Source organism: Bison bison, unplaced genomic scaffold, assembly GCF_000754665.1.
Source record: "Bison bison bison isolate TAMUID 2011002044 unplaced genomic scaffold, Bison_UMD1.0 scf7180017864512, whole genome shotgun sequence".
In the NCBI taxonomy this organism is placed as follows: domain Eukaryota; kingdom Metazoa; phylum Chordata; class Mammalia; order Artiodactyla; family Bovidae; genus Bison; species Bison bison.
The window spans coordinates 1,704,364-1,730,631 of record NW_011495066.1 but is presented as its reverse complement, the minus strand read 5'-3'; the positions used below and the strand labels follow the sequence as shown (position 1 = coordinate 1,730,631).

Sequence of the window (26,268 nt, the reverse complement as noted above, 5' to 3'; positions counted from 1 at the left end):
CCGTCACCAAATCCCAGAACTTGCTCAAACTTATGTCCATCGAGTCGGTGATGCCATCCAACCATCTCATCCTCTGTCATCCCCTTCTCCTCCTGCCTTCAGTCTTTCCCACCATCAGAGTCTTTTCCAATGAGTCAGCTCTTTGTATCAGGTGGGCAAAGGATTGGAGTTTCAGTTTCGGCATCTGTCCTTCTAGTGAACATTCAGGACTGATTTCCTTTAGGATGGACTGGTTGGATCTGCCTTGCGTTCCAAGGGACTCTCAAGAGTCTTCTCCAGCACCACAGTTCAAAAGCATCATCATTTGTTGCTATAGGTTTTTCTCCGATGGAGGTTACAGACTGCCTCAGGGAAAGACAAATTTCAACCATATTTACCCCCACAATACTGAGTAGATGAGCAGTTAGACCATAGGAAGCATGAATCCATATTTGTTGATTTAGCAGATGTTAGTTTGAACAGGTTGAAATCTATAGAATGCTGCTGCTTTATTTTTACAAGGGTTGTATCTATTTGAGCTCAGTCACTCAGTCATGTCCGACTCTTTGCAACCCCATGGACTGTAGCCCTCCAGGCTCCTGTGTCTATGCGATTTCCCAGCCAAGCGTACTGGAGTCGGTTGCCGTTTCCTCCTCCAGGGGATCTTCCCGACCCAGGGACTGTCCCTGTGTCTCTTGCGTCTCCTGCATCGGCAGGGGGGATTCTTTACCACTAGTGCCAGCTGGGAAGCCATCTATCTATTTAACATAATGTAATTATGGGTTCTATTTCCTTGAGAATGGGGTGTGTATGAAAATTTGAATTTCATTGGAACGCTCTTGCCTCAGAAATTTTTTGTGACTGCTATTTAGGTAGTATAATTTCCTTTGCTGTACGTTTGAGAAAGTTTTGTGTTGAATGTAAGGTATGGGATTTTGTGCTAAATACTGTGAAGATGGAGGTTCACCAAAGCAAAGATGGAGGTTTACCAAAGCAATATCAATCATTTTTCTCTTTGTCAGTACTTTGGCTCTGAAGAGGTGGATCTCTTTATCTGTGGTGTACATAAAATCTTTGCAATTTGTAGCACCTAGGGCATTCTGGAAGTGAATCCTCCTGGGGATCATAATAAATTAGTAATCTCATAGATTTGCAGAGTACATCCCTTTCACATATATCATCTCATTAAGCCCTTCTAGCTCATGGCAGAAATAGGGCAGGGCTTTATAGTGGAAATAACATCCCTTTGAGTGGGCCAAAGTGTGCCTCCAAACACCAGTTTCCACAGTCTCAACTATCTTTACTTGCTTTCTTTCCTCAGCCTCTACAAAAAGAAGTTTCCTCTCTCTAAAATAGAATCGTAGTACTTAATGTTACCTCCATCAATTCATTGTCATGAGGCTCCACTGAACAAATCATTTTAAACATGCTCCATAAGTCTATAAAGATCTGGGCACACTCTCATTCAGCAAGACTGTAGCAAGTTAACATGGATGATTGTGTTCTCATATTTTAATTAGCATTGTTGTTGTTGTTCAGCTGTGAAGTCATATCTGAGTCTGTGGGACCCCTGGACTGCAGCATACCTGGCTTCCCTGTCCTCCACTGTTTCTCGGAGTTTGTGCAGGTTTTTGTTCATTGAGTCTGCAATGCCATCCAACCATCTCATCCTTTGTTACCCAACCCCCCGCCCCGCCCCACCACACTTCTCCTGCCTTCAGTCTTTCAAGCGTCAGGGTCTTTTCCACTGACTCAGCTCTTTGCATCAGGTGGCCAAAGTATTGGGGCTTCAGTTTCAGCATCAGTCCTTCCAGTGAATATTCAAGGTCGATTTCCTTTAAAATGGACTGGTTGGATCTCCTTGCGGTCCAAGGGACTCTCAAGAGTCTTCTCCAACATCACGGTTCGAAAGCATCAAGTCTTTGGCACTCAGCCTTCTTTATGGTCCAACTGTCACATCTGTATATGACTGTTGGGAAAATCATACCTTTGACTCTACAGACCTTTGTCTGCAAAGTGATGTTTCTGCTTTTTAATATGCTCTTCCCCAGTAGCATATTGGACACCCTCCCACCTGGCGGGGGCAGAGACGGGGGGCTCATCTTCCAGTGTTGGCATGTCTTTTTGCCTTTTTATTCTGTCCATTGGGTTTTTCCAGGCAAGAATACTGGAGTTGGGTGCCACGTCCTTCTCCACTGGACCGCATTTTGTCAGAACTCTTCACTTTGACCTGTTCATCTTTGGCGAACTGCATGACATGGCTCATAGCTTCATTGAGTTACACAAGCCCCTTTGCCACGACAAGGCTGTGATCCATGAAGCAGCTGAATTAGCAAGCTGAAACTGAATAGTTGGTGTGATTTTATCAGTTGCAGAGTAGACACATGGTCAAGTTAGCCTCAGACCAAGACTTTGCTTTCCGTGATGCCCATGGCTCCTTCCATAGACAGTACTCTCTGAGGGCATGCTCTGTCCCACATGCCTTGGGAAGGGTTATAAAAGGGTTAGCAGACACGTTCCCCCCTCACCAGGACTTGGAGATACTATAACTTCAGTACAAGTCATAGACTCCCACCAGTCTGTCAGCAATGTGAGCATTCTTGGGGGAAATTCTAAATCCTACCTGGTTGCACAGAGGGGAAATCAGTTTGTGCTTTGTGCACAGCAGTGGCCAAAAATAGATGGTTTGGTCTGAGTGGAGAAGAACAGCATAGCTTGTCTGTAAGGAAGACAGGTTGGTTTAGTCACTCAGTCATGTCTGATCCTTGTGAACCCATGGACTGTAGCGCGACAGGCTCCTCTGTCCATGGGATTCTCCAGGCCAGAATTCTCCAAGAGTGGGTTGTCATTTCCTTCCCCACAGGATCCTCCCAATCCAGGGATTGAACCTGGGTCTTCCGCACTGCACATGGTCTCTTGCATTGCTGCTACTGCTGCTAAGTCGCTTCAGTTGTGTCCGACTCTGTGCGACCCCATAGACGGCAGCCCACCAGGCTTCCCCGTCGCTGGGATTCTCCAGGCAAGAACACTGGAGTGGGTTGCCATGCAGGTAGAGGTTTTAACCACTGAGCCACCAGGGAAGCACTTAAGGAAGACATATCATGAGAAAAGTGGGGTTAGAAAGGATTTGGGGTTTAGGGAACAGAAAAGCAACTAGCTTCACTGGAAGCAATTCATAGGATATTGAAAGCGTTAATTGGGCAGGATTTGCTGGTTGACCAGATGTTTGGAATGTAAGGGCTTCCCTGGTGGCTCAGATGGTAAAGAATCCACCTGCAATGCAGGAGACCCAAGTTTGATCCCTGGGTCAGGAAGGTCCCCCTGGAGAAGGGAATGGCAACCCACTCCAGTATCCTTGCCTGGAGAATTCCATGGATGGAGGAGCCTGGCAGGCTACAGTCCATGGGGTTGCACAGAGTCAGACACGACTGAGTGGCTAACGCTTTTTCTTCACTTTGAATGTAAAACCATCTACTCTGGGTTAGATTGAATAATTACTGACTAATTGTATCCGAATTGACTCTTTTGAAAAGACCCTTATGCTAGGAAAGATTGAAGGCAGGAGGAGAAGGAGATGACAGAGGATGAGGTGGTTGGATGGCATCAGTGACTCAGTGGACATGAGTTTGGATAAACTCCCTGAGTTGGTGATGGACAGGGAGGCCTGGCATGCTGAAGTCCATGGGGTCACAAAGTCCATGGGGACACGACTGAGTGACTAAACTGAACTGAACTGAATTGTACCAGTGAGCTCAGATCTTCAAAACCATGACTTGGTAGGATGAATGTGGCCAAGATACGTAGAATGGTTCCATGATTAGAGGTCAGAGTTCCAAGTAGCATTTTCTCCTCCACCCTGGGAAGGTTGTTTCTCAGGACCAAAGCTATTACCACGCTCACTTCGCATGTTGTTCAGAAATTCTCAGCCTCGGCACTGTTAACATCTGCAGCTGGACAAGTTTATCACGAGAGTGCTATCCGGATATTGTACGATGTTTAACCAGTATTCATAGCCTCACCCACACGAAGTCAGCACCTCTCCTGTTCATCAAAACAAATAAAATGACTCCAGAGTGCCAAATGCACCCCCCCACACACACACCAGGAATGCAAAGTCACTCCCATTTCGGAACCACATAGAGCAGTGAAAATGATTTGTCTAGTTTCTTAAAAAAAAATTCCAGTAGAGAGACCTGTACAGTGTGTGTATTTGTGTACGTATATGTGTGTGTGTGTGTGTTAGTAACCCCCTACCCTGGGAATCACTCTCATTTCAGTCAGTCAGTCAGTTCAGCCACTCAGTCGTGTCCGACTCTTTGCAACCCCATGAATTGCAGCACGCCAGGCCTCCCTGTCCATCACCAACTCCCGGAGTTCACTCAGACTCACGTCCATCGAGTCGGTGATGCCATCCAGCCATCTCATCCTCTGTCGTCCCCTTCTCCTCCTGCCCCCAATCCCTCCCAGCATCAGAGTCTTTTCCAATGAGTCAACTCTTCGCATGAGGTGGCCAAAGTACTGGAGTTTCAGCTTTAGCATCATTCCTTCCACAGAAATTCCATAATTTGTCTAGTATCTTATAAATAAATTCCAGTAAAGAGGCTTGTACAGTGTTGTGTGTGTGTGTTAATCACTCAGTCATGTCCGACTGTTTGTGACCCCATAGACTGTAGCCCACCAGGCTCTTCTGACCATGGGATTCTCGAGGCAAGGATACTGGAGTGGGTTGCCGTTCCTTTCTCCAGGGGATCTTCCCAATCCAGGGATCGAACCCCGGTCTCCCACATTGGAGACAGATTCGTTACCATCTGAACCCCCCGGGAAGCCTGTACTGTGTCGTACAATATATTTAAAAGTTGGAAGGGTTTACGTAAATTCTCCATTGGTGGCTTCTGTATAGAGTTTGAGTGCGAGGCAATTCTGGAAAATGACCAGAAGGCAGGGAAGAGCAGCTGTTTCCTAGATAATTGACTCACCTCGCCAGTGACCATCCTTTTTGTCACCTCCAGTTGTCCACAATGGACCCCCTTGACTCTTACTCACTGTGAGCCTGGTCCCTGGAAGTATTGACATTTGGGTGTCCCAACCCTAAGTGCTGATTATGAGAGCATTTCAATTTATCAATGCATTTATTCAACATTTCCGTTTGTCAGTTTATTGAGCTGCTACCCAATGCTGAGAGTAGAGTAGTAAATGTAATAAATGTCACAGAGTCTCATTGCTCCTGTTCCATGAGGGGGATATTATATGAGTATGTCTTGTATTACTGTTTATCTTAAAATAGTAATGTAATGTATAATTATCATCTGAGAAAGCGATATTGTGACCATATCTTTCTAGTTCAGTTCAGTTCAATCAGTCATGTCTGACTCTTTGCAACCCCATGGACCTCAGCACAACAGGTCTTCTTGTCCATCACTAACTCCCGGAATTTACTCAAACTCATGTCCATTGAGTCAGTGATGCCATCCAACCATCTCATCCTCTGTCATCCCCTTCTCCTCCTGCCTTCAATCTTTCCCAGCGTCAGAGTCTTTTCAAATGAGTCAGTTCTTTGCATCAGGTGGCCAAAGTGTTGAAGTTTCAGCTTCAGCATCAGTCCTTCCAATGAATATTCAGGACTCATTTCCTTTGGGATGGACTGGTTGGATATTCTTGCAGTCCAAGGGACTCTCAAGAGTCTTCTCTAACACCACAGTTCAAAAGCATCAATTCTTCGGCTCTCAGCTTTCTTTATAGTCCAACTTTTACATCCATACACGACTACTGGGTATCTTTCTAGATTAAGTAAAAACAGAAATCAATAGCTCCATTCCAAATGACAATCAATGTGATTAGCTCACTCAGCTTTTTTGTTTGTTGGTTTCTCTGAAATTTGAAGTTTCTCTTCACTGAGTGAATCAGTAGCCTAGGAGAAAGTGATTTCAAACAGTTGATCATCCTAAAACTTGAAAGCCTGAAACACTGGTTAGAACATTCATTTTGATTGCTGTTATTCATTGATTGATTTTTAGCTTGAGGCAGTATGTGATCCGGGCACTTAAAGCTGCAGTTGGCTGTCTGTAGGATTATCTGTCTTCTGTTCCCTTCACTGCGTGCTGCAGTCCATGGGGTAGCAAAGAGTCAGACACGATTTAATGACTAAACAACAATTCCCTTCACACATGGAAGAGAGTTTTGGGGGCTACCTTTTTTGGCAAACTTTTTATTGCTTGGAGAAATAGGAAGTGTTCTACTCTTGTTTGAAGTGTGAGAGAAATGGCTGCCTTTTTTTAAATCTTTGGCTTTTGTTGAAATCATTTTACCTGGCCGGTAGCATCATAAAGAAATAGAGCTTTGGCAAACTCATCCTGCAAAGGTTTACTCAAATGTTTACATCTAGGTTGGTCTTGTAATTTTCACAGTAGTAGCCGTAGCGTTAGTTGCTCAGTCGTGTCCAACTCTTTGCAACCCCACAGGCTGTAGCCCACTAGGCTCCTCTGTCTATGGGAGTCTCCAGGCAAGAATACTAGAGTGGGTTACCATTCCCTTCTCCAGGGGATCTTCCTGACCCAGGGATCGAATCCAGTCTCCTGCATGGCAGGCAGATTGTTTACCATCTACAGGGAAGATTACTAAAAGACAGTGTTGCCTGTCATTAATAATATGTTGATGTGTTTATTTAAATGCTTCTGATTAGTGGTGATTGGAAAAGAAGCAAGCATGTAATTAAAATAGAACTTTAAATTGCATACACTAATGCTAGATTTGACAGGTGGAGATTGTGGATTAACAAGAAGATAAATGTAGTTTCTTGATTTTACACACTTTCATCAACCTTTTTGGAGAAGGAGATGGCAACCCACTCCAGTATTCTTGCCTGGAGAATCCCACGGACAAAGGAGCCTGGTGGGCTACAGTCCACGGGGTCGCACAGAGTCGGACACGACTGAGCGACTAACACATTTTACACATGTATCTCTGGCATTAGTGTTTCAGACATATGCCTCTTTTTCTAAATGACGTCTGTGTTCTATAAGGTATTTTTTCCACAGGTTGTCAGGATTATGGTTATTTGGTACTATGGACATCACAGAGGACTGACTTTTTAATACACTGCTGTCTATAGTGGTCAAAATGCACATGTGTACATATAATACCTTGTTTTCCTAATTTACACGTTCAGCAATGACAGAAAGATTCACACAATTATTTTGCGATATATTTTTTAGCCATATTGCATTGAACAGTTTTTATATGGAACGGATGCTTGTTGGATGTTTCCTGAATGAAATGATGGAGACTTAACTTGTCAGAAGCTCAGCTTCTGTCTGGGAGAAATCCCCAGGTCTTGTGGAGTGGTCCTTCTCGGTCATATGACACTTTTTCAGATGAAAAAAAAAATTGCAGGTTATTTTTAAAGAGTGCCATCGATTCATTTTGAGTAGTCTTGAGAAGGAGTTGGGCTAAACATATTTATTAAATGGCTAAGCACCAACTTTTTTGGCTAGGAGCCACAGTCCTGAAAAGAATGAAGACAGCTTAGAGGGTTAGACACTGGACTTAACGTTTAGCAAACAAATTAACTCTTTAGGGAGTTTATAAAGTATGTAAGGTGGACAACTGTTTACACTGTTTCATTTAAATTTTTAAATTATTTCATTACTGTTAGAAAACAGTATTCTTTTAGAATTGCTATATTGACGAAAATCAATACATTTAACATACTTGGGAGAGGTGGACACTAATAAACTTGGGACAAGCTTGTACAGGTCTTGGAAAAGCATTGATGAGCTTAGCATTTTTTTCCATTAAGTAACCAAGAATGAATCTTTTATATTCAGTATTAAAGAATATAAAATGTAGAATATTCTCGGAAGAAATAGCTTGCCCCTTGAAGTCTACACGGAAGAAGAAAGAGACTGTTGTCATCAAATCCTGTAGCAGTTTTTTCCCCCCCCCAGCTTTATTGAGATATAATCGACATATATAACATTGTTTAAGTTTAGGGTATATAGTGTGAGATTGGATACATGTGTGTATTGGAAAACGTTTACCACACTAATGTAGTTCTTTTTAAAGATCAGTGTCAGCACCGAGATTTCCAGGCGAAATTGCTGAAAGAGGATCTTGGGTTTTGATCCCAGAGATCTGATTCTGTTGGTGTAGGGGCCGGTCGTGGGCTTGCATTTCCGATACCCTGCAAGGTGACGCTCCTGTTGCTGGTCACTGATCACACGTTGAGAGCAGTCCTATGACGGACTGACAGTTGATACAGTCAGTGGTTTGCTTTCATTTATGCAGTTTTGAATATATGAAAGCTCTGAAATAATCATGAGGTTACGGGAGCCATGAGCATACCAACATTTAGATAACTGGCGCTTAACCGGACATAATGAATATTTAATAATGGATAAGTTAATAATTAACTGTTGTATTAAAATATATTTTGAGAATCATACATCCATTCATGTGGAAGTATCATTTTGATTTCAATCATGAGGCCTGACTGTTATCTCTTTCTCATTTTGATATAGATAATGTATATTTTATGACTTATATAAGTATTACTACATATGTATAACAAAGTGCATTTATGTGTATATATACCTTGTTTATTCCATAATATTATTATTTCTTATTAAAATTGTTGCTGAACAATGGATCCTGGCTATTATCTTTGATTTATTAAATCATGTGTATAAATCATATTTAAGAGTTCAGTTCAGTTCAGTCGCTCAGTCGTGTCCGACTCTTTGCGACCCCATGGACTGCAGCACGCAGGGCCTCCGTGTCCATCACCAACTCCCAGAGTTTACCCAAACTTATGCCCATTGATGCCATCCAACCACCTCATCCTCTGTCATCCCCTTCTCCTCCTGCCTTCAATCTTTCCCAGCATCAGGGTCTTTTCCAAGGAATCCCATCAGCTTCCCAGGATGCACATTTGCGATGCGGGGAGGTTTAGCTGGATCTCCCAGAGTCTCTCGGAAACGCTGGGGCATGCACAGTGGGGACCTTTCCTTTGGGGCCTTGTTTGTTACCTGTGTCCACTGATCGGTCTTCACTGTTCTCTCTCCCAGTGCCTGGAGCCCTGCAAGGTGTCCTGGGACCTGCAAAAGCAGCAGTGCCAGAGCTTCTGCGAGGTAAGGGGTGTGTGTGCGGCCACGGGCCAAGCCGTGGACCAAGGAGCCCCGGGCATTCGGGAGGGCATCGTGTCCTTCTGGGGCTGGGAGGCTCAGTTTACTTCTGGGGGGTGTGTGTGTGTGTAAACATTCACAGTCAACAAAATTGTTGAGACTTCTAAAAACCCAGCTGGCACTACTGGTCAAGAACCTCGCCTGCCAACGCAAGAGACTTAAGATACTCGGGTTCGATCCCTGGGTCGGGAAGATCCCCTGTAGAAGGGAATGGCAACCCACTCCAGTATTCTTAAGCTGGAGAATCCCATGGACAAAGGAGCCTGGCGGGCTACAGTCCATGGGGTCACAGATCGTTGGATACGACTGAAGTGACTTTGCATGCACTTAAAGCCTCACCACTCACTCCTTCCATTATTAATTAGGCAGGGAAATTATTTTTGTTTTTTACTATAAATTAAAAAAAAATGACAAGCCTCTGGCAGCCTCTCCACCTCACAGGATAACTCTTCTCTGGGTGGCTCTTGGCATGAGGTTGAAATGCTCGTGCCTTTTGGAAGGAGCCTCGTGTTTTATGGGCTTCCCTGGTGGCTCAGTTGGTAAAGAATCTTCCTGCAATGCAGGAGACCTGGGTTCAATCCCTGGGTGGGCAAGATCCCCTGGAGAAGGGAAAGGCTACCCTTTCTGGTATTCTGGCCTAGAGAATTCCACAGAGTTGGACACAACTGAGTGACTTTCACTTCACTTCACTTCACTCGCATTTTATGAGTGGCGGGGGTCTCAGACCATTCAATCTTCCTCTGGGCCGGCCGCAGCCCGGGGCTGAGACTGGCCCACATCTTCCTGTGCAGAAGGCACCTTCCTTTCCCCGTGCTCTCAGTTAGATAACAGAGCTCTCCTGTCCTGGGCAACTGCTGTCTAAAGTCACTGCTTGTGCCAAAGAAAGAGGGTGCTGCTTTGCAGCACTGTATCCTCCACGACAGGGAGAAGACTCTTGAGAGTCCCTTGGACTGCAAGGAGAGCCAACCAGTCCATGCCAAAGGAAATCAGCCCTGAAGATTCATTGGAAGGAGTGCTGCTGAAGCTCTAGTACTTTGGCCACCTGATGCAAAGACCTGACTCATTTGAAAAGACCCAGATGCTGGGGAAGATTGAAAGCGGGAGGAGAAGGGGACGACAGATGGCTGGATGGCATCACCGACTCGATGGACATGAGTTTGAGTAAATTCCAGGAGATGGTGAAGGACAGGGAAGCCTGGCATGCTGCAGTCCATGGGATTCCAAAGAATCAGACATGACTTAGCAACTGAACAAGAGCAATTCTCCAGGGCAGACCAGGGGCCCTGCTGTGAAGCAGACAGGCTGACCACACGGTGGCCACTCAGTGTAAGGAGGCTCAGAAAGTCCACAGGGGCCTCGAGGATGTGAGTTGGGCCCACATGGGAACCAGAGTACCACCGCGGAGGGGTGGGGAGGGAAGCAGAGACGTGCCTGGGTGGTGTCAGTGGGAGACCCTGCTGCAGGTCTGCTCCAGATGGAACCGGGGCCGATCAGAACTTCCGAACTGTTCCAGATGATCACAGGGGTGGGTCTGGTCCTCCCCCTAAGCCCTCCCCCGACCATGTGAGTGTGGTCCTGTTGCCTGAGTTTCACCTCAGAGGGCACACAGACTCTGTCCTGAAGACATGCCTGTGGATGTGGCATCGTAACAGCCCCTGTAGTTTTAAGGTCCATGAGATACATCCACGTTCCCAATACCATCTGACCTTCTGATCGACATGAAGGTCATCGGAGTTGTGCATGAAGCTTGCAGGAGTGGAGGCTGGAAATTTTCAAGTCCTTGGGCTCACCCACTGCAGATGCCCAGAAAGTGAAAGTGAAAGTCGCTCAGTCGTGTCCGACCCTTTGCAACCCCATGGACTATACAGTCCATGGAATTCTCCAGGCCAGAATCCTGGAGTGGGTAGCCTTTCCCTTCTCCAGGGGATCTTCCCAACCCAGGGATCAAACCCAGGTCTCCTGCATTGGCAGGTGGATTCTTTACCACCTGAGAAGGCCTCAGTACAATATATGTTTATATTACATGCGCCTTGTCTCATAACAGATCATAACAGATCACCCTCAAACTTATGTGGCTGAATCCACACCCAAATCTTGTTTTGTTCGCTTGCTGTTTTTTTTTTTTTCTTTAATATATATATTTCATTGAAGTATACTTGACTTACAGTCTTTCATGTTCCCAAATGATTTAGTTATACTTAAACACATACCTTATTTTTCATATTATTTTCCATCATAGGTTATTACAAGATACTGACTACAGTTCTCTGTACTATAAACTTTTTGTTGCCTGTTGCGTACTTTTTTTTTAAATTAGAACTCTAATGTTCTGTTCTTGGGCACTGGTATCTCATCCCACCATTTCTTTGGGTCAGGAGCTTGGGTAGAGCTTAACTGCACTGTCTGCCCAGCATCTGTCATGGTTGAAGTCAAGGTATTGGCTGGGGTCCCTTCTCATCTGGGGGCTCGACTGTGGGAGAAGTCTGCTGTCAACTCATCGCAGTTGTTGGCAGCATCCATTTCCTTGCAGTGGTGAGACTGTGGGCCTGTCGCATTGATGGGGCTGGGGTCCACTCTGAGCTCCTGGGAGGTGCCTGTGGCCCCCTTCAGTGGCAGATCACAAAATAGCTTTTTTCTTAAGACTGGCAGTAGCATCCTGATCTCCAACCTGCTGAGACAGAATTTTATGTAACACAACATAATCTCAGCAGTGACAGTGCTTAACCTCAGCCTAGTTGTGTTGATTAGAAGCGTACACACACACACACAGATACACACACACGGGAGGTGATGACATCAGACAGGTTGTGACTCAGTGAGGCTCACTCTGCACCCTGTCTAATTGAGAGTTGGCGGTTTGGTTACTAAGTCAAGTCCAACTCTTGTGATTCCATGGGCAGAGGAGCCTGGCGGGCTGCAGTCCATGAATACCTGAGTGGGTTGCCAGGTCCTTCTCCAGGGGATCTTCCTGACCCAGGGAAGCTCGTGTCTAATACAGAAGCAGGTAAAAAGAGGGGATTCAGGTCTCTTGAGACGCAGAACAGAGCATCCTGATCAGAAGTGGAACATAAAGCAAACCAATGTATGCATGCAAAGACCAGGGGCATGAGACCACCTCTGCCTGTCCTACATTCTGTTTTATTTTGTATTCTATTCTGCACACAGACCACACATCTCTAGGAACGAAAATGTGCTGCTGTCAAGTCTAGAGGAACAAGATGTGCTATTCACTTGAGAAATGCATTATCCATTAACATCCCTGAGTCTGGGTTAGTGGGTTTATGTCAGATCCCTGAAACGGGAAATACAACTGAAGGTCATTTGAAACCTTTCTCCATGCAATTTCAGACGTGATAGTGGGCTTCTATGAATCTTGTTCTGTCTGAAATAACCGTGGGGGCTTCTGAACCACGTCTGGTTTATTAAAATGAAACTGGAAGCCTGCCCACTACAACTAACGTTGGGCCCCTCTAGGAGGAACTAAGCAAGCCTGTGAGGCGGCAAAGACCCAGCACAGCCAAAAATATTTTTTTTTTAAATGGGATGCATGTCCAAATTGTGATATGCTGTGGCAGAAAGGTTTGTTGAAACTTGAAAGGTGGGGAAAAGAGGGCTACTTAACATGAGGAACTTTGTAGAGAGCTCCCAGCCCAATGGTCCAAAAGCTCAAGCCTTAATATTCAACTTTAGTTGCTCTGATAGTTCTTATTCCTGTGTTTTTTGGTTTTTTTTTTTTTTTGCTCCTGTTTTATTGTGCTAATAAATGTCTGACTTTTGCTTAAAGAGACTGAATCTTGGAAGGACTCATTCCTGTTTCAGTGTTTTCAAGGCTAGACATTCATTGAGAAGACCTGTCCATCCTCCTGGTTATTACATTTTGTGTTAAGAAGGTATCCAGGTTCCATATTGTCAAGAACCTAAGCTTTCCCTTTCTAAGAGTCCGAACCCAGGATGACTCCAGATTTTAGTCTTCTATGGCAGAAACTAGATAATTAGAGATTTGGTCCAGTGTATTCACTTGTAAAATGGTCCAGGCTTTATCTTCAAAGGTGTGAGCTTGCAAACCACAGCCCGAAGAGCAAAACCCAGTCTGTCCCTTGCTTTTGTAATTCAGGTTTTATTGGAACGTAGTCAGAACAGTTTTTTTTTTTTTTTTTTTTTAATGTATACAACTGCCAGAGTTGGGTAGTTGTGACATGTCCTGTGGTCCATAAAGCTGAAACTTTGGCGAAAATCTGGCCGTTCCCAGAAAGTATGTCCCACTTTCTGAGTGAAGTCGCTCAGTCGTGTCTGACTCTTTGCAACCCCATGGACTGTAGCCCGCCAGGCTCCTCCGTCCATGGGATTTTCCAGGCAAGAGTACTGGAGTGGGGTTGCCATTCACTTCTCTAGGGGATCTTCCCGACTCAGGGATTAAACCTGGGTCTCCTGCATTGTAGGCAGATGCTTTTACTGTCTTCTGAGCCAGCAGGGAAGAAGAACCACAAGGCATCATGATCCCCACATAACCCCCCTACCCAGTCAGACTGCCATCGTGTCTTCATCTGTATTACCAGCAGCCATGTCTAAACAGAAACCATTGTTCTTGGTAAGTTTGGTCTTAGAATTATCCTGCATGGAAAGGATTTTCAGGGGCATCTTGTTTGTTTGTTTTTTGGCTGTGCTAGGTCTTCATTGCTGGGCACTGGGCTTCACTAGTGGCAGTGAAGAGAAAATACTGTTTGTTGAGATGTGGTGTAGGCTCACGGCAGTGGCTTCTCCTGTTGCAGAGCATGGGCTCTAGATGTGTGGGCTTCAGTAGTTGCAGCTTGCAGCCCCGGACCACAGGCTCAGTAGCCTTGAACACGAGCTGAGTTGCTGTGGCATGTGGGATCTTCCCAGCCCAGGGAGTGGAACCCACGTCCCCTGCATTGGCAGGTGAACTCTTAACCGCTGGACCCCCAGGGAAGTCCCAGGGGCATATATACATATAATAACATACCTGGAACCGATTCATCACCTTCTCATGTACTGACCCTTTCAACTTCTCATTTGGTATGGATACCGTTCTGCTTTCGCTACTGTTTCAGGCTACAGGCAAAGCTAACAATCTTATTTTTTAAACAAAAAAAAGTTAAATGTATTAGGACAGGAGTCTTTCAGGACTCTTTCTGTGGGTCATAACAGATGATTTCTCATGTGTTATGAAATGTGTTTTTTTTCCCACAATAGGTACATGGCTGGATTGTGCTTTGTTGCTTTACTAGCTATTATTCCCTTCCTCTAACTTTTATAAAATCCTAAAAACCACGATAAACTATGAAAGTTTGTCTTACTAGTCATAAACACATGTCTTCCTATGTTTAAATGTTCTTTGTTACGATTGATGGAATCTGAAATTATAAGAGAAACCGCCTTTTTTCCTTGCTAGCAGTATGTTAGATAATCATCTGTGTTACAGCTGTTGTTGCCTTACTTTCGATGGCTCAGGATACATTGTAGTTTACACAGGGCCTTCTTACACACCTCCCACCTTTACCTGTGATGTTTTTGACTTCCTAACATGCCCCCTCTAGCAGGATGTCAGCTGGCAGTCAACACGGGCCATCTGAACTGTGCACTAGGGGTCTTGGAAAGCTGAGAGCTCACCTACATCAGGTGTGAGTCAGCGAGGGAAGCATCCCTGGTTGGTATTGAACTTGACATTCGGTCTGCCTGGTGATCCGGTCCTTGTCAGGGTAAAAATAAGAACATAAAGGAGGCTGGCACTCTGCCACAGACAGCAACATTGATTTATTTCTTGATGCTTTCTGATTTTCCAGATATTTTTTTCCATCTTACTCCATTTGATTTTCATGGCAATTCTCGGGGGAAGTTAGGTCTAAATTTTGCTAGGTGAACTTTGTGGACAACAAAGCTGACACTCAAGGAGAAAATGAGATGACATTGTTGAGAGGCAGAGAAATGAGACATAAAATCGAGGGCGTGTGACTTCTAGTTATGTTTCTTTCCCACCGCCCTCTGTCCCCAGGCACCTCTGTCTAACCTGCTCCATGTCACAATGCCCAGAGTGGAAGACAAGAGTTTTACATCCCTCAGCAGAAAGTACAGAATGAGCCTGTCTCTTAGGTAAAGTCATTGTCCCAACCATTCGTGTGTTCAGAGACTTGCTCTCAAATGAGAAGGAAGCTTTGATTGTGCAAAATCAGACTTTGTTCAAGGTCCTTCAAGGAATTAAAGGAAGAGCAAGGTTCGTCACTAACTTCAGGGTCTCCTTGGCCTTGGGATATTCCAGCATGACTGAAAAGAGACCCCCCAAAGTGTGGTGTTCATCACACTCCAAAACTGTGGTGTTCATCACACCCCACTTCTTGCCATCAAACCTTGTCTTCCTTCTTCTCCTCCACAACCCAGTTTCATTGTCTTCCGATCTGGGGTGTTAAGTAAATGCATCACTTGAGGAATTCAGGCAGAGCCCTCACCTGTCTGGGTGCATTTCTGTAAGAGTTAAAGGTACTGACAGAAGCGGATGAGAGCTAAACAGATAAAATTATATAATCTGGCCCAGGTGTGTTCATGAGGATCGGCCCATAGAATTTGCTACACATTAGCAGTCTTTGGCTTCAGTGTATCAGAACAGTAGCTAACCTGCTTAGAACATTCCTGTGAAGGGACATGTGCAGATGGACTTTGGTGCTGATGCTTTTGAACTGTGGTGGTGGAGAAGACTCTCGAGAGGCCCTTGGACTGCAGGGAGATCCAGCCAGTCCATCCTAAAGGAAATCAGTCCTGAATGTTCATTGGAAGGACTGATGTTGAAGCTGAAACTCCAATCCTTTGGCCACCTGATGCAAAGAGCTGACTCATTTGAAAAGACCCTGATGCTGGGAAAGATTGAGGGCAGGAGGAGAAGGGGACGACAGAGGATGAGATGATTGGATGGCATCACTGACTCAATGGACATAGGTTTGGGTGAACTCCAGGAGTTGGTGATGGACAGGGAGGCCTGGCGTGCTGCAGTTCATGAGGTCACAAAGAGTCAGACACGACTGAGCGACTGAACTGAACTGAACTGATATACTAAAAGTTTGTACATACTGTGTCTGAGACGCGAATCATACTTCTACTTGAGACGCGTTATGGGCACACCACCAATCCATGAGTCTGCAGTTGAGGGGAGAGATCAGGCTGGAAATGCACACATCATGGTTGATAGACGGTATTTAAAGTCATGAAGCTGGATAAAGTGGTAGAAAGACAGCAGCTTCCCGGGTTATGCCCTGACTCACAGTAGTATAAGGATGGGAGCCTAAGAAGACCCAGCAAGTGGAGTAAGTTCAGTTCAGTTGCTCAGTCGTGTCCGACTCTCTGCAACCCCATGGACTGCAACACGCCAGGCTTCCCTGTCCATCATCGACTCCCAGAGCTTGCTCAAACTCGTGTCCATCACATTGATGATGCCATCCAACCATCTCATCCTCTGTCATCCTCTTCTCCTGCCTTCAGTCTTTCCCAGCATCAGGGTCTTTTCCCATGAGTTGGTTCTTCACATCAGGTGGCCAAAGTATTGGAGCTTCAGCATCAGTCCTTCCAATGAATATTCAGCACTGATTTCCTTTGGTTGGATTTCCTTGCAGTCCAAGAGCCTCTCAAGAGTCTTCTCTAATAACACAGTGGACTCAGGTAAGCTGTTAAGATGGGAGAAAGTTGAGCTTCCCTGGTGGTCCAGTGGCTGAGACTCTGTGCTCCCAGAGAAGAAAGTCCAGGGTAGAGGTCTAAAGGACACACAGCAACAGTTTTTCAAGAAAAGTATTAGTCATTCAGTCATGTCCAGAATCCCAGGGACAGAGCAGCCTGATGGGCTGCCGTCTATGCGGTCGCACAGTCGGACACGACTGATGTGACTAAGCAGCAGCAGCAGCAGCAGCAGCAGCATGTCCAACTCTTTGCAACTCCATGGTCTGTGCATGGAATTCTTTAGGCAAGAATACTGGAGTGGGTAGCCTTTCCCTTCTTCAGGGGATCTTTGCAACCCAGGGATAAAACTGGGGTCTCCTGCCCTGCAGATTGTTTTCGCATCTAAGCGACCAGGGAAATCCCCAGAAGGAAGCAGTAATGGATTGTGTCTGCAAGACGGGGAGGTCTGCAAATTGATCACTGGGTGCCGTGATGCACAGGACGTGGGCAGCCTTCATAAGGGCAGAGTTACAAAATGGCTGCAGAGAAAGCCTGCTGGATATGCTCCAGAGGGGTGGGTGGGCGGCTTGCAGAGAGAAGGGAAGCTGTGAGAACATTTCATGGATGTGGGTTCGGGTAAACTGCAGGAGTTGGTGATGGACAGGGAGGCCTGGCGTGCTGCAGTCCATGGGGTTGCAGAGAGTCGGACACGACTGAGTGACTGAGCTGAACTGGACTGAAGGCACGTGGGCCCAGCTTCCGGGCATGGGCGGGTGTGAAGGGGGACGCGTGGAAGTGTTCTTCTGTTGGTGTAAGGGAGTGGTTTGCTGAGAGCAGTGGTGGCTAGGAGGACCTGCACATTTTCCGAAGGTGTTATCTCCTATTACTACAACGAATAAGGTTTTATTTTTACAAATGCTGGACGTTTAGCTTTTATATTTTTATAATAAAGAAACGTGTTGGCAATAGATTCTGGGTCATGATCTTTGGGTGAGGTGCAAATTTGCTCCAAGTTTTCAACTTGGGGTGGAAGTCATGGAACTGAAACGGTTCGCAGAATGGTGAAGAATTTTATAATCGCTATGAGATTTCCTTTACCATCGTTTTATAAAAGAAGCTGTCCTCGTTAGAACCAGTTTCACATTCCTGGAAAATGAGGATATCAAGAATATGGAATGATGTTTTGCTGTCATTGGGTGGATTATTCTCTGGGTGGAACACGTTCTCCATGGAATGTAGCCTTTTTTTCCCCCGAGCAGTGAGGCTCAATTTTCAGTGAATTTTTATGTGGTGCTGGGGAGTATAAAATTATGTGAGACTCTGTTGAGGAGAACTGATGAGGTTTGAAAATTTGTAACAGACCGAGACTGGAGGCTATTTGGAATGATTTAAAGACTTATCCTGTCTGAGAAGAGGGACTAGGCAGGTAGCCACACAAGGAGTGGAATGTCTTAGAAATTGCTAAAGCTAATTTAAGTAAATGATAAAACATACACATTAAAGCATTTAAACAGTGACAGAACATAACAGAGATGGGGTAAATAGTAGGTGTTTTTATGATGAAGACAAAGTACAAGGTCATTGCTTTGAAGATTCCATGATAAAGTCCCACTCAACAGTAGAAAAGTTAAAGCGTCCACTGTTCAGTCGCATCCGACTCTTTTGCGACCCCATGGATTGTAGCCCGGCCAGGCTCCTCTGCCCATGGGATTCTCCCGGCAAGAATATTGCAGTGGGTTGCCATGCCCTTCTCCAGCGGATCTTCCCAAGCCAGCGATTGAATCCCCTGTCTTCCAGATTGCAAACAGATTCTTTACCATCTGACCCCCCAGCAAAGCTCAGTCGTCAGTATGCAAACACACAGGAGGAAATGCAGAGCAAACGCACACAAGTCTGTTCCTAAGTTTTAACTTCCTTCCCAAGACTGTCTGGATGGGAAAGACGAGAAACAAGGGGCTGTGGTCAGGGGCTTTCATTCTGGGGAAGCGATTCTTGTGTGTTCTCACCTTGGAAAGGCTTGAATACACTCAAGGGGAGATGAACAGGAGTGTGCAGTGGGAGATGCGCTGGGGAAAAGCCCAGATTTCCGGAGTCAGAGGTGAGGTTTTTGAATCACGTTTCAGGTGCAGAGATGGGAGAGAGACGGCTTCTCTGTACAGCTTCCAGGGACCAGACTTGGTCCTGCTGCACACACGTCATCTGGAGTTTTCTTTTTTTTTCTAAAGTGCAGATTCTGACCCAGCAGGTGTGGGCCGTGGGCATCAGGGTCTGTGTGTCCCAGTGATGCTGGTCAAGGACTAGCAAGCATGCGCGTGGATGCTGCTCACAGATCCTGGGGTTCCGTGTAAGCGCTCAGTTTGTGTCACCTGCCGACTCGATGAAGTCTTTTCATCCTCTCTGTTGTTCCTTAGAAAGAAAGTATGCAATGACTCATAAAGGTGTTTTAAGGTGGCAGGGGGAACACTCACTCTTTGCATCATTTAAAATGCAGAGTTACAATTGTTGTCTTGTCTGTGCCGCCAAATGCAAGGTATTTGAATGGGGTATAGAATTCAAGTGAAATATTAATAATTTTTTTTAATTTAGTGATTTAAAAATAGCTCTTCATTTACTCTTGTCTTGAATATTTTCTTAAAATTTTCTGACTTCCTTTTTTTTAAGCTGTATGTAAAGTATCTTTTTATTTCTCTGCCTGCTTTTTTTTTTAAACTTGAGGTGATATATTTGTTCTTTCAGTTTTCCTTCTTTTTTTTTTTCCTGCCTGTGCTGCGTCTTCATTTCGGAGCACTGGCTAGGTAGTTGAGGCATGCGACCTGTCTAGCTCTACACAGGCTTAGTTGTCTCAAGGCACGTGGGATCTTAGGTCCCCGACCAGGGATCGAACCTGCGTCCCCTGCGTTGCAAGACAGATTCTTAACCACTGGACCACCAAGGAAGCCCTCTTTTCAGTATTTTTTTTTTCTGTGTCTGATCGTAATATGGTTATGGTATACCTTGATGGGGTAGCCTTTATATGTCTTCTTTTTGGGGTGAGTAAGATTCTTCTAATTGTAGGCTTATAATTTTCATCAAGTTTTTTTTTTTTTTTTAACATCCTCCATGTCCTGTCTTCTGGCGACCTGATTATATACATGATAGACTTACATGGTCTCATCAGAGACTCTCTGATCTTGTTTTTGTTGGTGGTGGTGCTCATTTCCGCACCTACCCCCACTCTCTGCTTCATTTTGATCATTTTCATCATTGTGACTTCAAGTTCCCATCAAGGAATCTTTTCTTCTACAATGTCTGACACTTTTAAAATCCTATCTGGTATAGTTTTTGTGTTTTCATCTTTGCTTCTGCAAGTCTCACGCAGGTCTTTCTTGCATCTTGTTTCTCTTTTCTCTGTGTCCATGTTTTCTTGTATATTCCTAAGGTATGCAGAGCATATTTATAATATCCTGTCACATGTCTTTTTCTGCCAAGGACATCACCTTTAGACTCTCTATTTCCCTTTTGGTTGCATGCCATAATTTCCTGCTTCTTTGCACGCCAGCTGATTTTTGACTAGATGTCACTTTTTCGTGTTCTCAATTCTGCTGTATTTCTGTAAAAAGCATTAGACTCTTCTGGCATGGAGATAGTTACTTGACATCAGTTTCTTCTGCAGAGACTTGCTTTTAAACTTTCTTAGCGCAGAGTCAGAGCAGCCTTGAGTCCGGGGCTCACGTGTCCCCGTTACTAAGGTGATTAGAGAAGGAAATGGCACTGGAGTCCAGTATGCATCCTGGACAATCCCATGGACAGGGGAGCCCGGCAGGCTACAGGCCATGAGGTTGCGGAGAGCCAGACATGAATGAGCCACTGAGCAGTATCTCTTAGGACTCTGTCCAGTGCCCTATGTATTCTGTATCCTCTCTGCTCTGATGGCTGGAATGGGAGGTGCTAGGCTCCTTGGAAGTCCAGGCGTGCTTTGCCTGGTGCTTTCTCTTCTGGTGCTTTCTGCCGTTCTTGAGAGCTTTCACCACATGCACGTTCGAAAAGCAGTATTCAGCCCAACCCCGGGGGGTCCCTCACACCTCTCTGGGTTTCTTTGTCCAGTTCCATCCTTCCTGATTTTTTTGCTCGCAGGACCTACACATTTTAGCTCCCTCAAACTTTCATTTTGGCTAGGCTGAGCCTTCGTTGATTTGCACAGGCTTTGCTCTACTTGCAACAAAGGTACGTCTAGTCAAGGCTATGGTTTTTCCAGTGGTCATGTATAAATGTGAGACTTAATGGACTCTTAAAGAAAGCTGAGCACTGAAGAATTGATGCTTTTGAACTTCGATGGTGGAGAAGACTCTTGAGAGTTCCTTGGACTGCCAGGAGAACCAACCAGTCCATCCTAAAGCAAATCAGTCCTGAGTGTTCATTGGAAGGACTGATGCTGAAGCTGAAACTTCAGCTCCAATGCTTTGGCTATCTGACGTGAAGAACTGACTCATTTGAAAAGACCCTGATGCTGGGAAAGCGTGACTGAACTGAACTGAACTGCTCTCCTTGCAGCTGGCAGGAGCTACTCTCTAGTTTTGGTGGACAACGTTTCTCATCGCGGTGGCTTCTCTTCTTGCCAAGCATGGGCGCTAAGCACATATTTCTTCAGTAACTGCAACACTCAGGCTTGAGAGTTGCAGCTCAGGAGCTCTGGAGCATGGGCTCAATTAGTTGTGGTGCTTGGGCTTACTTGCTCTGCAGCATGAGGGAATCTTCCCAGACCGGGAATTGAACCTGTGTCCCCACCTTTGGCAGGCGGTGATTTTTATCCACTGTGCCACCAGGGAAGTCCCAGCTTCCTCAAACTCTGATCTCTTTCTCCTCAACTCAGAAGCACCTGTCAACATCTGGCCCGGCCCTGTGGACCCGAGCCCGCCTCCAGGCGTGCACTTTTGGTCATTTCTGGGGTCACCTCATGTGTGTGAGCTCTCAGGGAACACAGCCCTGTGCAACCTGGGGGCCATTATCTGAATGGCTCCGGTAAAGTGTAAGGATCGTACACTTTTATCAGAGTGGTAGTAGGAAAGTGGCGTTCTTAAAATACGTGTTTCTGATTTTCTCCTAACTTGATAGCATTCACGGCCACGGTCTACAGTTTGCCTGGGAAGCAAGTTAATGGTCATCACATTTAATCCATTAGGATATATAACTGAGTTTCCAAGCAACTCATAATTGCATTTCCAAGCCCAGGTTAGAAATGTTTGAATTGAGAATGCGTTTTCCGATTTCACGAATACTTAGTCATTAGATGCCTTCTTTGAAAGATGCAGCTGGCAGTTTGGGTTGTTTCGTCTCAACAGGTTAATGTATTTATTTTTCATAGAAATTGTATATGAGCATTGAAACACTAGTAAAACAAACTGCACGAGAGAGTAAAACTTAACCTTCATTCCAAATTCTCAAACCTAGACAATGTATTAAAAATCAAAAACATCACTTTGCTGGCAAGGTCCATTCTAGTCAAAGCTGTGGTTTTTCCAGTAGTCATGGATGGATGTGAGAGTTGGACTATAAAGAAAACTGAGCGCCTAAGAGTTGATTCTTTTGAACTGTGGTTTTGGAGAAGACTCTTGAGAGTCCCTTGGACAGCAAGGAGATCCAACCAGTTCATCCTAAAGGAAATCAACCCTGAATACTCATTAGAAGGACTGATGCTGAAGCTCCAATCCTTTGGCCACCTGATGGGAAGAGCCAACTCATTTGAAAAGACCCTGATGCTGGGAAAGATTGAGGGCAGGAGAAGAAGGGGGCGACAGAGGATGAGATGGTTGGATGGCATCACTGACACCATGCACATGAGTTTGAGCAAACTGTGGGCGTTGGTGACGAACAGGGAAGTCTGGCATCCTGCAGTCAATGGGGTTGCAAAGAGTCAGACACGACTGGGCGACTCAACAACAACTACCATCTGGAAATAGCCATGATTACCTGCACAGAGACGTTAACCATAGCAAAACTGTCTTTAGAAATTCCTGCTTAAAAGGTTGACCCTTGGCAGGCTTCTGGAAACTTAAGAATTGGAGGGAGGGCTTCGCACCCACCCCTCACTGATAAGAGGGGCTCGCCCTTCCTAAACTGTTGGCCCCTGTTCCCTTCTGGGAGTCTGGATTGTGGTCCATGCTGGGCAGAAGGAACCTCAGTGACCAGCCTCCCAGAAGAATTTTGGGTCTCAGGTCTGCCCCCAGAACTTCTCTGGATGACGGCATTCCACACGTGCTATTAGAACTCATGGCTGGACGGACTGAGTGTGTCCTGTGTGGCTCCAGTGGGAGACTCTCCACCTCGCTTCCTCTGGACTTCTGCCCGCGGGCCCTTCCCTTCTGCCTGTTTTGCTCTGGATCTTTCTACTGCAGTCCATCCATCACAGCCCTGAGTACAGGGGTCCTAAAATTAAGTTCAAGATTTCTTGCCCCATTCCTTCTAAGCCACCAAAGTTTTAAAGACATACTCTTTTATTTTTAGTTTTATTATATCATGTTCTCTTTAAAAAAAAAAAAAACTGTCATTCATACTTTTTTCCATTTTCAGTTCAGTTCAGTCGCTTAGTTGTGTCTTTGCGACCCCATGGACCGCAGCATGCCAGGCCTCCCTGTCCATCACCAACTCCCGGAGTTTGCTCAAACTCATGTCTGTCGAGTCGGTGATGCCATCCAACCATCTCATCCTCTGTCGTCCCCTTCTCCTCCTGCCTTCAATGTTTCCATTTTAGTTTCCCATATATGCGGATAAGAAAATGATTAGTAATTCTTTTATGCTAATTTCTGTATTTCTGGCTTTCTAAATTTGATCCTGTCTGGGTGTCTTTTAAAAGACACCATTTTCTTTGAGATTATTCATGACAGATTCTGCCTTCTGTTATACCTGAAGTCCAAATTGATTTGTACAAACTCGTTTTCTCACATAATATATATGTGCATACTAAGTCACTTCAATCGTGTCCAATTCTTTGTGACCCCATGGACTGTAGCCCACCAGGCTCCTCTGTCCATGGAATTCTCCAGGTAAGAATACTGGAGTGGGTTGCCAGGCCCTCCTCCAGGGGATCTTCCCCGACCCAGGAGTCGAATCCACATCTCTTTGGTCTCCTACATTGGCAGGCGGGTATTTGCCACTAGCACCACCTGGGGAGCCCTACGTATACATATGTATTATATGCTTTTTTTTGGAGGGGTGCTGTGCTAGCCAGTCTACTCTTTATTTCTGTTAATTGTGGAACAGCTGGATTTTACCACTGCATAGTTTTGCAAGAAAGACTCATGAGTGTTATATCCTCCGAGTCTTTATGTCTTTGAGAATATTTCTGTCACATGTATATTTAAATAACAGTTGAGCTCATTTATTGTTTTATATTCTTTAGTATTTATATATATTTGATATTATATAGTATATGTAGTATTATTTTATATTCTTTAATATTATATACTATTGTGTATTCTTTATTATTATATAGTTATTTATATTATATACATATTTAGTATTATATATTTTTCTACTGGCTTCACACATTACATCTGATAGAGAGAAATTAACCCAAGAGAAAGGTTATTTTCCCCATCGTAATCAACTTGCCTGTTCTGTCTGCATGCCTGAAAAATTATATTTCTGTTGTTGAAGTTCAATATTGCAAGCTGTGTCTCAGTGTTGCTCATTCTTGTCAGTATTCCTGGACTATAACTGCTGTTTTGGTTTACATATGTATGATTTATGTGTGTGTGCCTGTGTTCAATAGTATCCAACTCTTTTGCGGCCCCATGGACTGTAGCCCGCCAGGCTCCTCCGACCATGGGATTTCCCAGGCAAGAATACTGGAATGGGTAGCCATTCCCTCTCTAGGAGGTCTTCCCATCCAGGGAGGGAACCCAGGTCTCCTGCATGGGAAGGGGGATTCTTTATCATTAATGCCGCCTGGAAAGCCCCATGTATGAGGTACATGCATCTGGGTATGTGTGTGTGGATATAGACATGCGCATATTTATGTGTGCCTGTATATGTGCATTTTCCCTCTCTGCGCTTGTCTTTGGTATTTCCGGAGTGTTGGAAACCCCCAGATAATCCTAGCAGGGAAGCACGTTTAGAGCCCCTGCCTTAGTCATCTTTTAATTTTACCCTGAGATACGGAGCACCCCTGAGATAAAACTTGGCTGCCCCCCACGCTTCCTTGTGTGCAATTTGGGGTAAATTGCAGCCTACCTGAGGGTCTCATCCGCCAAGTGAAAATAATCCTGCTTGTGGGGTCTGGGGAGGCATAGAAGTGGGGGTGAGGGTCTGGGAGACCCTCAGCAGTTGTCAGAGGTTGACCCGCCATGGAAGGTCCGTCAGCTCATCATTGGTGAGGACGTGGGGAGATGGCGGTGGTGACGGTGGAGAACTCATTTCAGGGGGCCCACGCTGAAGCCACCTGTGTGTGTTTGTGTGTGTGTGTGTGTGTGTATGTGTGTTGGCTGGAGCAAGGAGAGAACCCCTTGGCCCCTTGCTCTCTGCAAAGGCTGTGTACTTAAGACCTGGCTCATGTGCAATTTTGGTGAACTTGGCCAAATACCAAATGCAGAGTTTTCTAGGGAGAAAGTGTGTGCAGGTGTGTGTTAGTCTCTCTGTCGTGTCCAACTCTTTGAGACCGCACGGACTATAGCCCGCCTGGCTCCTCCGTCCATGGGATTCTCCAGGCAAGAATACTGGAGTGTGTTGCCGTTTCCTTCTCCAGAGGAACTTCCCGAACCAGGGATCGAACCCTGGTCTCCTACATCGACAGCAGTCTTTACCATTTGAGCTACAGGGGAGTCAGGGAGAAACTGAGGCCTCCTATTTAGGTGATTTCTTGCCCATTGGCTTATTTTACTGAATTTGATGTAAACGTTTGTGTTCATCGTCCCATGATTTCCACACTAATTATTTTAATGTACGGTAATGGCGACCCACTCCAGTATTCTTGCCTGGAGTAATTCCAAGGCCAGAGGAGCCTGGCAGGCTACAGCCCATGGGGTCGCAAAGAGTCGGACACGAGTTAGCAACTACACTGCCACCATCACCATCTTGCATTGTACACCAAAATGAAGATAACGGTGTGTTTTTAAAAAGCACCCAAGAACCATCAGCTGCCGTTGTTAGGGTTTCATTTTCGTTTCGCCATCGGCCACAAGAAAGTTGATCTTAGCTTGTTGCGCAGGTTGGGTACTGAAAACAACTTTAGTTCTGAGCTAAGAGATGGGGATGTAGGAGAGATTTATAAGAGTCGATTAATATTCTAAAGAGTATTGATTAAAGTAGAAGTATTTTCCCCTTAATCCAGTGCATCCCATGGCGTTTCCCCCGAGTGCACTGCTTTTCTGAGCCTTTCTTTGAATGTATTGGGCTTCCCTGGTGGCTCAGCTGGTAAAGAATCTGGCTGCCATGCAGGAGACCTGGGTTTGCTCTCATTGTGCGGAAGATCCCCTGGAGA

The 26,268-nt window shown here is 45.3% G+C and overlaps 1 protein-coding gene across 1 annotated transcript in view; it reads left to right on the top strand.

Moving 5' to 3' along the window:
- KAL1 (Kallmann syndrome 1 sequence) overlaps positions 1-26,268 on the top strand; it is a 190,406-nt gene that overhangs the window by 94,100 nt on the left and 70,038 nt on the right. The window contains exon 3 of the mRNA XM_010829905.1: positions 9,042-9,104. Coding sequence (XP_010828207.1) covers positions 9,042-9,104 — 63 coding nt within the window. The remainder of the gene's footprint in view (positions 1-9,041; positions 9,105-26,268) is intronic.